Below are 14,197 nucleotides of genomic sequence, written 5' to 3'. Positions count from 1 at the left end.
GGGAACTAGATCCTACATAACACAACTAAGAGTTCGCACGTCACAACTAAATATCCCACACGCCACAACTAAAGATCCTGCATGCTGCAATGAAGATCCCACATGTCACAATTTTAAAAAAAGATTCCACATGTACCAACTAAAACGATCCTGCATGGCACAACTAAGACCCGGCGCAGGGACTTCCCTGGTGGTGCAGTGGTTAAGAATCTGCCTTCCAATGCAGGGGACACAGGTTTGATCCCTGGTCCAGGAAGATCCCACATCCTGTGGAGCAACTAAGCCCGTGCACCACAACCACTGAAGCCCACGTGCCCTAGAGCCTGCGTGCCACAACTACTGAACACACAAGCTGCAACTACTGAAGCCCACGTGCCTAAAGCCCGTGCTCTGCAACAAGAGAAGCCACCACAATGAGAAGCCTGTGCACCCCAACGAAGAGTAGTCCCCACTCGCCGCAACTAGAGAAAGCCCGTGTACAGTAACAAAGACCCAATGCAGGCACAAAAAAAAAGACCCAGTGGGCTTCCCTGGTGGCACAGTGGTTGAGAGTCCGCCTGCCAATGCAGGGAACACGGATTCGTGCCCCGCCCCGGGAAGATCCCACATGCCGCGGAGTGGCTGGGCCCGTGAGCCATGGCCACTGAGCCTGCCCGTCCGGAGCCTGTGCTCTGCAACGGGAGAGGCCACAACAGTGAGAGGTCCGCGTACAACAAAAAAAAAAAAAAAAAAAAAAAGACCCAGCACAGCCAAATAAATAAATATTTTTTTTGGAAAAGGAATGAAATTGGACCCCTATTTACCCACTCACAAAAATTAACTCAAAATGGATTAAAGATTTAAATGTAAGATCTGAAACTGTAAAACTCCTAGTAAAAAACATAGGGAAAAATCTCTTCGACATTGGTCTTGGCAATGATATTTGGATAAGATGCCGAAAGCATAGGCAACAAAAGCAAAATTATACAAGTGATTCTACATCAAATGAAAAACCTTTTCTGCACAGCAAAGGAAACAGTCAAAAAAATGAAAAGGCAATCTACAGAATGGGAGAAAGTATTTGGAAACCATGTATCTGACCAGGGGTTAATATCTAGGAGCTCGTAACTCAATAACAAAAACGAAAAACAAATAATCCAATTTAAAAATGGGCAAGAGAACTGAATAGACATTTTTCCAAAAAAGACATACAAGTGGCCAACAGGTACATGAAAAGGTGCTCAACATCATTAATCAACAGCGAAGTGCAGAGACACCACTTCACACCTGTTAGAATGGCTATCATCAAAAAGACAATAGATAAGAAATGTTGGCAAGGATGTGGAGAAAGGGGTACCCTGTACACTGTTGATGGAAAAGTAAACTGGTACAGCCGCTATGGAAAACAGTATGGAAGTTCCTCAAAAAAGTAAAAATAGAACTACCATATTCTCCAGCAATCCCACTTCTGGGAATATATCTGAAGAAAGCAAAATCAGTATCCCAAAGAGATATCTGCACTACCATGTCCACTGCAGCATTATTCGTGATAGCCAAGATATGAAAACAACCTAAGTGTCCATTGACAAATGAATGGATAAAGAAAATGTAGTATACAATGGAATATTATTCAGCCATAAAAAAAGAAGAAATCCTGCCATTTGTGATGACACAGATGAAACTTGAGGTCATTATGCTAAGTGAAATAAGCCAGAAGAGAAAGACAAATACTCTATGGTATCACTTACATGTGGAATCTAAGAAAAAAGTCAAACTTATAGAAACAGAGAGTAGAATGGTGGTTACCAGGGGCTGGTGGGTGGGGGAAATGGGAAAAGTTTGGTCAAAGGGTACAAACTGTCAGTTATAACATGAATAAACTTGGAGGGTCTAATGTTCATCATGGTGAAGATAGTTAATAATACTGTAATGTATACTTGAAATTTGCTGAGAAAGTAGATCTTAAGCATTCTTGCAAAAAAAAAAAAAGTAACTGTATGAGGTGATGGAAGTGTTAATTAACTTAATTGTAGGAATCATTTCATAATGTGTATGTATATCAAATCATTATGTTTTACACTTTAAATATATGCAATTTTATTCATCAAGTATAACTCAATTTAAAAAACCCCACAGAATGAATGCCTTTCTAGCTGAAGCAGAATCTTTACAAGGGGGTGACAGACAAAACTGTTAAGCGAAGCCTGATTGTTTTAGGGCTTGGATTACAGGCTAAGGAGTTTCTGTGTCATTATTCAGGCAGTGGGGAACTACTGAAGGTTTTTAATGATGGAGCAGTGTGATAAAGGCAGACATTTGGGGGACTTCCCTGGTGGCGCAGTGGTTAAGAATCCTCCAAGAATCCTGCCAATGCAGGGGACATGGGTTAGCGCCCTGGTCCAGGAAGATCCCACATGCCGAGGAGCAACTAAGCCCATGTGCCACAACCACTGAGCCTGCGCTCTAGAGCCCGCGAGCCACAACTACTGAGCCCGCATGCCACAACTACTGAAGCCCATGAAGCTAGAGCCTGTGCTCTGTGACGAGAAGCCACCGCAATGAGAAGCCCACCCACTGCAACAAAAAGTAGGCCCCGCTCGCCACAACTAGAGAAAGCCTACGCACAGCAACGAAGATCCAACACAGCCAATAACTTAATTAATTAACTTAATTAAATTAAATAATAAAGCCAGACATTTGGAGAAAAGAGTCTGACTGCAGGCTGAGCAGATCCAGTGGGGGTTTCTTTGATAGCTCAGGTATGAGGGTCTAAGGACTGCTTGAGGGTACTGTCTCTGGGAACAGAATAGCAGATGGGAGAGACTTTGAAAAAAAAATACATAATAAAAGATGAGGCACAAAAGTATACAAGATGACTCAGAAAATGACAGTGGTATCTGGATCATTTGGGAGACTGAAGCTCCAAGAGCTACTTGCCCAGAGTGGACCAACAATGTTCATTATTTGGTTGAGAGGATAGCAGCCCTTGTGGTTTGTGAGTAGCATTCTGTGGATGGAAACATCTCTACTGAAACTGAAAGCCCCAAACCTAAGTTCTTTTATTTATTTATTTATTTATTTATGGCTGTGTAGGGTCTTCATTGCAGAGCGCAGGCTTCTCATTGCAGTGGCTTCCCTTGTTGCGGAGCACAGGCTCTAGGCACACGGGCTTCAGCAGTTGCAGCACGCAGGCTCAGTAGTTGTGGCTCGCAAGCTCTAGAGCGCAGGCTCAGTAGTCGTGGCGCACGAGCTTAGTTGCTCTGCGGCATGTGGGAGCTTCCCGGACCAGGGCTCGAACCCGTGTCTCCTGCATTGGCAGGTGGATTCTTAACCACTTCACCACCAGGGAAGCCCCCAAACCTAATTTCTAAAGTGAGGAAGCTGCCCTAAATGTGTATCTCTTGGCCAAATTGCGTTTACCTGGCTATGGCAATGAGAGAAATTAATCTTTGCTAAAGCAAACCAAATATCAAACTTACTAAATCACAGACTTATTCACAGTAGAAACTCAGGCTGATATGCAGGGGCAAGAGGGAGATTTCATCAGAAAGAAAGAGTTCTGATTCCGGAATTGTCTATACTCATCCAACAATCATTTATTATGCATTTGATATTTTAGGGTTTGTGACACTTCTCAGCTGTTTACAAAAAATGAGACGGGCATATCTCCCATTACTAAATGATGTTGCATCACAGGAAGGAAGCACAGAACTTTGCACATTAACTTCACAGAGCTACTATGACTTGCGGAATGATGATCATGCTGACACGGACTGGGAAGTGTTGAAAGCGTAGATGATCGGGGGTGGGGGGAAGGCAAGGGTATGATGACAAACATGACCAGAGAACTCAGTAGAGATGTTTCAAAGCTAGGGATTTCTAATTGGGAATCTAGAATCATAGTAATGGATGAGATCGCTAAGGCAGCAGTTCTCAAAAATGTTCATAATAATACTAAGATGTCATTTGACCTTCTCACACTCATTCCCTCTTGAGTGTAGAGTGGAGTTTCCCAGAGCTATAAGACATGCAATATCACAACAGGTTGAATGTAGAAGCAAATATGAGGATCCTGCTATTAAGCCAGACCTTAAAGATATTTGCAAAAATGTTACATAATGCCATTCTTCTCACTGTTTTTGTTTTGGAAATTATAGTTATTTTTCATAGAACATAACATTAATATTAGCAAGTATTGAGTTTATTATTTATTTTTTTAAAATATTCATTTATTTATTTGGCTGCTTCGGGTCTTAGTTGCAGCACATGGGATCTTTGTTGCAGCATGTGGGATCTTAGTTCCCCCACCAGGGATTGAACCCGCGTTGCCTGCATTGGAAGGTGGCTTCTTAACCACTGTACCACCAGGGAATTCCCTACTATTGTTAATTTTAAATTAATTAAAATATATAAATATTTTAAAAGATTTTAATCTTTTAAAACAAACTTTAATTTTTAGAACAGTTTTAGATTTATAGAAAAATTACAAAGATAGTACAGAGAGTGCCCAGGTACCTCACACCCAGTTTCCCCTATTTTTAACATCTTCCTTTCATTACAAATGTGTGGTGCATTTGCCAAAATTAATGAACCAATATTGACATTATTATTATTTAATAAGATCCATATGTTATTCAGATCTCCTCACTTTTCCCCTAGTGTTCTTTATCTTTTCCAGGATCCCATCCAGGATACAACATTACATTTAGTTGTCATGACTCCTTAGGTGCCTCTTGGCCGTGACAGTTTCTCAGACTTTCCCTGGTTTTGAATGACCTTGACAGCCTTGTGGAGTGATTACTAGTCAGGTATTTTGTAGAATGTCCCTCTGATGGAATTGGTCTGATGTTTTTCTTATAGTTAGACTTGGGTTATGTGGAGGAAAACCACAGAGGTGTTGTCATTTTCATCACATCGTATCAAGCGTACACACTAGCAACATGACTTATCACTGTTGATGCTCACCTTGATCCACTGACTGAGGTTTGTCAGGTTTCTCCACTGTAAAGTTACTCCCCTCTCCCCCTCACACTCTTCTGTTTTGTACTCTGGAAGTCACAACCTGCAGCCCTCACCTAAGGAATGGGGAGTTATACTCCACCTCCTCAAGGGCGAAGTAAATTATTTGGAATTGTTCTGTATGGGATATCTGTCTCTTCTCCCCATATATTTATTTACCAATCATTTATTTATATCAGTATGGACTCAAGCACATTTACACTATACTTTGGGTTATAATCCAAAACTATTTTGTTGCTCAAATTGTCCAGCTTTGGCCACTGGGAGCACTTTCACTTTGGCTCTTGTGTTCATTTTAATTTTCAACATGGATAGATATAACCCATATAAATAAAAGCTCTTTCTTTATTTGCAGTACGCGGGCCTCTCACTGTTGTGGTCTCTCCCGTTGCGGGCCCAGCCGCTCCGCGGTATGTGGGATTCTCCCGGACCGGGGCACGAACCCGCGTCCTCTGCATCGGCAGGCGGACTCTCAACCACTGCGCCACCAGGCAAGCCCCTAAATAGAAGCTCTTTGGGGTCCTTGATAATTTTTGAGTGTAAAGGGATACTGAGACCCCGGAAGTTTCAGAAACTCTGCTCTAACGTACCCCCACCTGACCCCAACACCAGGTGTGGGCGTGGTTCTTCTGCAGGAAGAGGCTGCAGACAGGGCAGAAGCAATGCAGGCCACACTCCCCGCACCCATGGGGACATCCACTTCTCCGTGCCACCCACTCCCTCCTAAGGTTTTCGACGCTCACGCTGCCATGCCTTTCTAGGAAACGCCACTGCGGGGCGCACGTCCCACAGAGTGAGTCACCCACCAGAGAGTCAAGAAGGGGCAGGCATCTTGGCTCAGGCTCAAGAGTTTTCCTACGCGGAGCCCGCGCCTTGGCCTGGCCTGATGGGTCTCCTCCCCGCGCCAGGCTCTGTAGGCTCGCCCTCCTGGGGCACAACGGGCGTGTAGGTGTGGCGCCAGTGGAAAAGAGCGCTCCTGCGGCAGTCGCGGGGTGCGCAAGGAGGAGCTGGCGGGATCTCCAAACTTCAAAAGCGCACCCCCTATGGCCTCTACCTGCCCAATCCCCGCTGAAAGCGGCCGCACAGCTCCCCACCCTCCTCTAGCTGGCCGGGCTGGCTGGGCTAGGCCTTTCTTCTGCAAGCGCACAAAGATAGAGATAAACGGCTGCAGCTGGAGACCAGACTAATTGATACAATAAGTTCTACAATTGCCTCGAAAATAAGGTAATGATCTGGCAGAGGGAATGCTTTGATCTTATCAGCCAAGAAAGACCTCTCCAACTTGAAGGCCTCTAACTTGAAGTGTGAAATCCAGGAACTGCCTGCTTGCTCTCCGCTCCTCCCCCATATCCCTGCTCCCTGCCTGACACTAAGGCTTTTCCGGAAGGGATGGAAAGACCCTTCTCCGAAAATCTGGAGAAGAAAATATGCATGGAGAAGGGGTTGCTTCTGGGATGTTCGGCAACAGGGGGATGGCTGGAATTATTTCTCCAGCCCTAAAGAAGCTGTAGAAGAGCGGACAGGGGGGTGGGGGAAGGGGGAGGAACAGACTGGGATTATGAAAACCCTGATTTGGTTCAAGCGCGATGAGGTTTCTTATACAGTGAGGGCTTGACTTGGGCTTTCGGGCAGGAGAGGGTAACAGAGGGAGGAGAACCTTGGTCCTGCCTTCTCCAAGAATCTGCACACACACACACACACACACACCACGCACACACACCCCTCTTGCTCTGCTTGCTCTGTGGGTGTCCCTGCCTGGCAGAGGCCCCAGCACAAAGAGGATTAGAGAGATGAGCTAATCTGGTTTGTATCCCAGACATGGCCCCAGAAAGGGACCTTGTCTACCCTGATGTTTAAGAGGGTAAAGGAGTGAGGGGGGTCCTCCTTTTGGGGCCTGCTGGCTGACAGTATCCGAGACTCCTTCTCACTGAGGTCTGAAGGAGGCTGGAGTCCTAACTTCAGGGTGGAATTTAGAGAGCAGAGAGGCAGAACCCTCAGAAGACAGGATGGACTATGCTACAAGAAAAAAGAGATAAAGACAGAAGGAGGCCCTGACGGAGGGAAGTAGATATCCACCTTGCTTGTTTCACCAGCGAGGAAACTGAGGCCAGGAGTGGGAAAGTGACTTAGAGAGTCATGCAAATCATGTGTGGTTGAGCTGGGGAGAAAATACTCTGATTTCTTTCAGTCCAATGCACTTTGTACTGTGTTGGAGGGACTGCAGAAGAAGGTGTGAGACAGAGGGAAAGAGAAAGAGAGAAACAGACACAAAGAGAAACAAAGATACACACCGAGAAAAATATAGAGAGGAACACACACACACACACAGAGTCAGAAAAGACACGGAGAGATGAAGTGAGTGAAAGAATGAGAGACAGTCATACAGATTCATAGAGAGAAAGATGGAGAGACAGAGATACACACCAAGAGTCAAGGAGTGACAGAGATTGAAAGAGGGACAGAGGTTCCAACAGAGGAGGAAAGGCTGTCAGATACAGACACACAGAGAGACAAATGAAGACAGAAAGACAAACAACAAGAGGAATAGACACTGAATGACAGAAATATGAGCCAGAGACAGACCCGGAGAGATGGAGACACGGAAGAGAGAGAGGCAGAGTGGACCAAGGAAGGCAGAGTGGAGGGAGGCAGATCGTGGGCTCTGCAGATTGTTCCACTGGAAGCAAATCTCACTTCCAGATTGTTCTGGGGCCTAAAACAGGTGGTGGGGAGAGAAAGAGAGCTCAGTGTGTAGCCTATCTGACATAGGCAGATTGTGAGGGGGGGCTGGGGGCCACGTGGGACCACCCTCCCTTGGGGTTAGGCTGGTCAGTGACCACCCAGGATCCCAGCAGCACACCCACTGGCCTCACACAGAACCTGGGCCACCCGCCCAGGATGGCTGTCAGCCCGCCCACCGCCTGGCTCCAGTCTGATTACAGCCAAAGTGCTAAAAGGCTCCAGACCCCCAGGCCCCGCCTCTACGGTCCCGCCTCCCCAGGCCTCCTCTTCCCCCTTCTCCCTTAGCTCTCGCTTTTCCTTTCTCCAGGCCCCATAGGGGAGCAGTCTACTCCCCTGTTTGGCCACTGGCTGGGAAGAAGAGGGTCTCTGTCTCTAGCCCTGCCCCACCAAGCCCCCTTCCCTGGTTTGGGGCTGGATGCTCCTTCCTCCAAAGCCCTCTTGGCCTGGCCTCTTTGAGACACGTTCCATGCCTCGCCTGGGAGCTCATAAATACCAAGGAGAGGCCGGGTCAGGCTGTGTACAAAGCATAGATCCCCACCCCATACGACTTAAAAGCCCCTGGGTTCTTCCCAATCTCCCTACTCTTCCCCAGACACCTGCCTGGGGTGGCTGGAGAGGGAGAAACAGGAGCGGGGGGCACTAGGGGCCTGGGTGAACCTGGCCCCATTTCAAATGAGACTTTTCTAGGTTTGCAAAGAAATCTCAGGAAAGGCGTCTCAGGGCCCCTTGTGCAAGCAGCAGGCTCAGGAATTCCTTGACTCCTATCCAAACCTCCCCCCAGCCCCTTCTCGGCCTTTCTCTCTGCTCGTTACCATCCACACCACCTCCCACCCACCGGGAAAGAGAGGTCATCTCCAAAGGGGCCTAGGGAAGGGGGGCCTATAAGGGGGGGTAGACCCGGGGGGAGTAAGAGCTGTTTACTCACACCCAAGCTCCCCTTAGCTCATCTCCACTCCCATCCAAGGGCCAGTAAAAATTCAAAATCATTCAGCCACACACAGATGAGAGTAGAGTGAAAAAAGATGAATCTTAGCTCTGAGTGGCCCCATGGGGGAGCAGAGCATGAGGTGAGGTACAGGGGTGAGGGAGACCCTTTTCTTTGGGGCACCCAGTTTTGAGAGGGCAAGAGGCTGTGGTTCACCTTGAGGGAGGAGGAAGGTGTGCCTCTGACGGCTGGGTGGAAGTTGTCCTGCTGGCGGCCCCAGGGAGTCTAGAGGCCTGGGTGAAGGGGAGGTCTGCAGCAAACAGCAAAGCCTATCATCCCAGCTCTCAGATGGCTTTATTGTATTTGCATGAAAATGCCTTGGGGGCAAGACCCTTTCACTCCTTCTGTGTCATTTAGGATGCCCTGGCCAGCGCTGTGCACACAGCAGGACCGCGGTAAGTGACCTGATTCCATGCAGGACCCTTCAGACCAGAACTTGACTCCCAAGTCTCCTCCCCCAGCTCCCATTTCGGGTGGAGTAGGGGTGGGGGATGGGAGGGAGAAGCAGGTCAGGCGCTAAGCCTGAGCCTCTGGCCTTGACCCTCTGCCTGGAAGCCCCACAACAGGCCCTTGCGTGAGGAGCCCAGCTCTCCAGTAGAGTCTAGGACCCTGAGACTGGAAGTTTATTTTGAGATTTGAAGTCCAAAGTGGCAGATCCCAGAAAACCTCTTCTCTGGCTCCGTATTTGTTCTCTAGTTAAGTGGTTGAGTGCAGCTCTTGCAGTCAGCTGGCTCCTGCAGCCTGGGCTTCCTCCTGTGCAGCTGGGGGCTCAGAGGGGAGGGGAAGAAGGAGCAAAGCGCCATCCTGGGTTGTCTACTCTAGGGCAGAGGTAGCCTGTAAGCATTGGGGAAGAGTCTTGTTCCCTCACCCACTTCCCTCCCTCCTGGATCTGCTGATGTTTCTGGGGGCCCCCTTAGCTCAGCAACATGCTTTAATAGTTGAGCATCTATGTTATGCCAAGACACCGTCCCACTTGACTATGAAGACAGCTGAAGCCAAACAAGGGGCCTCATAAGTGAGTTTGGGGCCCATGTGGGCGAGTCCACCCAAGGTTAGGGCTGATGTGATCATCTCTAGCTCCCCACCCTGCAACCTCAGGCCCAGATGTAGGAATAAACACAGGGCCAGAGTCACACCCAGGCCTGCGCGCACAGGGGAGTCTGAGAGAGGCTGCCAGAGCTTGCAGAGCTTATAGACTGCTGCCCAGCATCAGGGTGGGGCTGGGCTGGGAGGAGGTGACAGAATGGTCCCAGGAAAGGGGCTTGGCCAGGAATGAGCCTGGGCCCATTCCTCTTTCACCTGCCCCTCTCAGGGAAGCTCAGTATAGAGTCTGCTTCTTTTAAGCAAACGGAAGGGCCAACTGGAGCCTCCCAGACTGAGAGAGAGAAGGGGAGGGGAAGGGGAAGGTTGGCAGGGAGGATATGGACAGCATGTGGACCCTGCCTGGCCTCTGTATTTGCCCCACTCACTCCCTCCCATCCAACTCCAATCCAGCCCCCATTTTCTACCTCCCCTCTAAGGGTGGGCACCTTCTCTCCTGCATGACCTAGACTACCGCTGTTACCTATCTGGACTCCTCTCCTCCTCCCTAGCTCACTCTGCACACCAGCCCACTCCCAACTGAGGGCCTCTGTGCTGGCATCCTCTTCACCAAGAATCTACCTGGCTTGTTCTCTCGCTTCCTTCGTCTTTGCTTGAATGTCCTTAATGGGGCCTACCCTGATCATCCTAGTTACAACTCCATTGTTTCCCACTGTACTTATCACTTTCTAATATGCTATATGTTTTACCTGTGATGTTTACTGCTTATTGTCTATCTTCTCCCAATATAAGTTAAACTCCACACAGGCAGAAATTGTTCGTTTTGCTTTGTTCACTAATGTGCCTAGCACAGTCTGGAACATGGTAGGGAATAAATATTTGTTGAATGAATGAATTCACTTCGCCCCCTACTACAGAAAGTGAGATAAAGGGGTGAGAGATGTGGAGAGGGGATAAAGGTCTCTCTCAGCCCTTCTCCCTCATATCTGCCTTGGGGACGTCTGCGGCGAGCTGCGCCCTGTCGCTCACACTCCGGAGTCTCTAACAGAGACCCCCACCCCCAAGAACTGACAATGTCTGGGGTTGAAGGGGCTGGGCAGTTTCCAGGGCGTTGTTTACACCAGGGCTTTATAGTATAGATAAATCACGGGGAGAGGCACGAAAGACACCTGGGAATGAGAGGCTAGGCAAGAGAAACTGAGTCTGGAGAAGCGGTTGGGGCCGGACCCCAGCCGGACTCTGGAAGTTATAAGATGCAGGTTTTTTTAAAAAGAATTTTTAGGTCTCAGTAAGGGCCACCCTGCCTCCAGAAGCTCTACCTGCCGGCCTGGGAAGTGCGGACGGAAGAGGGGAATCAATTTCTACAGCCAGAACCTTCCCCTTCCCAATTTACCACGCCCCCAGGCGGTTGGGGCGCTGGCGGAGGGAGGGAAGGGAGCAGTGGGAAAGAGGAAGGGTGGAAAGGCGAAGGAGAGAAATGGCTCCGGGGCTTCCACTCTCTCAGCAGGACCCCCACCCTGGCCTCTGGTTCGGGAAAGCTGCCCAGCTGTTTCTGATTCTTTCGTACTCGCAGCCCCGCCCGAAGGGGTGGGGGACCGAAGCATCGGGAAAGCTGGGAGAGAGTAGGCTCTGCCGAGCCCGGGCGGCCAAGGGCGGGGAGTCCGCGTCGGGTCCTCAGGTGTGCCGCTCCGCTTTGGCCATCGATTCCCGGTCCACAGGCCGGAGAGAAGCGTCGGGTCCGGGCAGGCGGGCGAGAGCTTTGTCTATAAACATTGTGTGCGGGGGCCTGGGGGTGCGGGGGTGGGAATACGGTGGGCAGCGGGTCGGAGGAACCAGGGGCAGCGAGCCGTAGATGAGAGAAGCCCCTACCTTAAGTCTGCTGCCCGTGGCGCCCCCCGTTGGCAGCGTTGGAAAGGGAGTTAAGATTCTCCCGCAACTCCCCGTGGCAGAGATTCTACCCATTTCACAGAAGCGCAAGAACGGAGAACCCGAAGAAATGACTGAGTCCTCTGTGGCTCACTTCAGTGTCACTGTAGGTTAGATGACAGGGGAAAGTGTCTGCAGCCCCCCTCACTCGGCCCTCCAGGCCATCACCCACGGAGGTTGGGGTTGCCAAATGAAGGGCGCTAGGACCCGGTGGCGCGGCGTGGGCAGGGACTGGGCGCTCCGGGCGCCGAAGGGCGCCGCTGCGCCCCGTCGCGTCCTGCCCGAGCAGGTGGGGGCGCGGCGCAGTGCTAGGGGCGCCGAGGGGCGGAGGCGGCCGCCACACCTAGGGCTCTGCGGGGCGCCTCGGGCTGGCGCGGGCGGAGCCGTCCTGAGGGCCGCGCTTGTCCCCAGCCTCGGCCCCGCCCCGCGCCGTCCAATGAGAGCCCGCGGCCGAAGGAGCTGTCGGCACACTCTGTCCGCAGCCCCACTCCGCGCCGCCGACCCCGTGACACCGCATCTCAGCCCAGGCAGCGTGCCCCAGATCCCGAACTCGGCGCGGCGTCGTAGGCTTCCGACACCTCTCCCTGCGCCCCTCTCCGGGACCTGGCGCCCTGACTTCTGGACTTTAGGTGCCCTTAGGTCCCCAGCCGCCGGCGAGACTTATGGCCCCCCAGGGGGGTGAAGTGGGAGCAGCCTGACTACCCTCAGCCGGTGACCCGTCCACGCCCCTCCGGGCCGCGTGGCGGGAGTCTTCGGGGAGCTATGCTGAGGCCGGGTGGTGCGGAGGAAGCCGCGCAGCTCCCCTTTCGGCGCGTCCGCGCCCCTGTCTCCGCGCCCGCGCCTAGACCCACGAGCCCCGACGGCTCTCGGGCTTCGGCCCGCCTAAGTCTTGCTTGCCGCCTGCTGCTGCTGCTCCTGCTGCTGCTGCTGCTGCTGCCGGCCCGCGTAGACACGTCCTGGTGGTAAGTGTGGCTCTCAGGGCTGGGAGGGTGAGGTGCTGGGTTAGAGAGGCCGGACGCGCCGAAAGGGAGTATACAGCTCCCAACACCCGCTGCTCAGGAGACCAGGTTGTCGCTTTGACGGAGTCAGAGACGATCCGTGCAGGGCTGTCACTGAAGTCGCGGAGGGGCGCAGGGGGGCGGGGAGTGGATAAGGGGGCGCCGCTCCTTCCCCGTCTGGTGATGAAGGCGCTGGGTATTTGGAAAAAGGACGCCCGGTAATCGAGGCTTCCCAGACCCCCTGTATTTCAGCTCAATCCTCTTAGGGCAAAAGCTACCTTACGAGTTTCTCTCAGGATGGATTCAAGGAACCAGTCGCCCATCTGGGGCCGCGGTGGCCGTCCAAGAGGGCCTCCTGATCCCCTAAGGTTGGCCCCCCACACGGGGGAGGTGGAGAAAGGGGCAGATGGCAAGGGCAGACGAGCCTCTCGCTAGTCTACCCTCACCCCATAACGCAGTAAGGCTTTGGTTGAGGCAGGAGCACCCGGCGCAAGGTTTAGAAATGGAATTGAGGCAAAAACTACCCCCATTAACTCCCACAACTAAAGCAAACAAAACACTTGGGTTTGCATACTTCAGACATTCAGTCTGTTTTGAGGATCTCACTTCGAACCTTGATATCACCCTCCCTTCTTCCTTCTCTTCCTTCCCCAGATGGTCCCATCTCCCATCTTTCCCCTCCAAGAACTAGCGGCTTCTAGAGTCTCAAAGCATTAAGAGATCCTCTCCTCAGATTTCCTGCAGGCCTTAAGAGTCCGGACACTTCACAAGACGGCAGATGAGGCAAAAGGAATTAAAAATCCACTGGATTATCTATTCTTTTCGGATCCCCTTACCCACGAAAGCTCTGGATGGCACTCATCGTTTTCTCCCAGAAGAAAGAGCTGTTCTCTCTCCTCCCCCACCTTCTGGGGGCTGAGCAGGGGGAGAGTGGGACTGAGAAATGACTCAGTCCTCTTGTCTTTCCTCTTCACCCCCCAATTAAACTGGCCGCTTGGACTGGGCTATTGCCTCTCTCTACCCATGCAGTGCCCCGTTCCTTTCCTTACTCTGCCCCTCCCCCCAATCCTCCCCTCCTCCACAAAGTGTGGTCTCTTTTCCCCTTGCACCCTGTGGCTTCTCTCCTCCGGATTTGGAATCTTGGCTGGAAGGGTGAGGGGTAGCTGGCTGAGGGGCCAGCGAGCTTGGGCTGCAGATTCCTATCATTTCAAGATGCAACTTTCTCCATCCCCATCACCCCCCCCCCACACCCCCCGTTTTTCCTGTCTCAGGAAAATCTCTCCTTTGGATCTTTTTTATCTCTGCAGTGTTGGGGAAGGCAAGGGGGGGGGTTCTGGATGGGGGAGCAGGGAGGCCCATATCTTACATCTGGCTTGAAACATTCCTTTAGAAAGGGAAAAGGAAGAAGGGGACGAGGAGAAAAGCCTTTCAAACTTCAGAGTGAGATTAAAGCCACCCTTTACCTTCATGGTCTCAGTCTGGCTGGGGACTTGTGTCTTCGGAGGCC

At 51.2% G+C, this 14,197-nt stretch overlaps 2 protein-coding genes across 7 annotated transcripts in view; one reads left to right on the top strand and one right to left on the bottom strand.

The window, feature by feature from the left end:
- Positions 1-14,197, bottom strand: part of ST7L (suppression of tumorigenicity 7 like) — a 135,573-nt gene that overhangs the window by 27,788 nt on the left and 93,588 nt on the right. For 5 of the 6 annotated variants that reach the window (XM_089917934.1, XM_089917939.1, XM_089917938.1 and 2 more), the window contains one exon: positions 1-14,197. This exon is cut by the window's left edge and continues 27,788 nt beyond it. In XM_089917934.1, coding sequence (XP_089774060.1) covers positions 14,156-14,197 — 42 coding nt within the window. In that variant the 3' untranslated portion in view covers positions 1-14,155. The other variant, XM_022584056.3, reaches the window with a different exon arrangement.
- Positions 12,160-14,197, top strand: part of WNT2B (Wnt family member 2B) — a 22,023-nt gene continuing 19,985 nt past the window's right edge. Inside the window, exon 1 of the mRNA XM_022584063.2 lies at positions 12,160-12,654. Coding sequence (XP_022439771.1) covers positions 12,455-12,654 — 200 coding nt within the window. The 5' untranslated portion in view covers positions 12,160-12,454. The remainder of the gene's footprint in view (positions 12,655-14,197) is intronic.

Source organism: Delphinapterus leucas, chromosome 1, assembly GCF_059928025.1.
Source record: "Delphinapterus leucas isolate spDelLeu-1000000601 "Yukka" chromosome 1, BTC_Dleu_Yukka2, whole genome shotgun sequence".
In the NCBI taxonomy this organism is placed as follows: Eukaryota; Metazoa; Chordata; class Mammalia; order Artiodactyla; family Monodontidae; genus Delphinapterus; species Delphinapterus leucas.
Note: the sequence above shows the minus strand (reverse complement) of the source record. Positions and strands in the feature narration are given on the sequence as shown.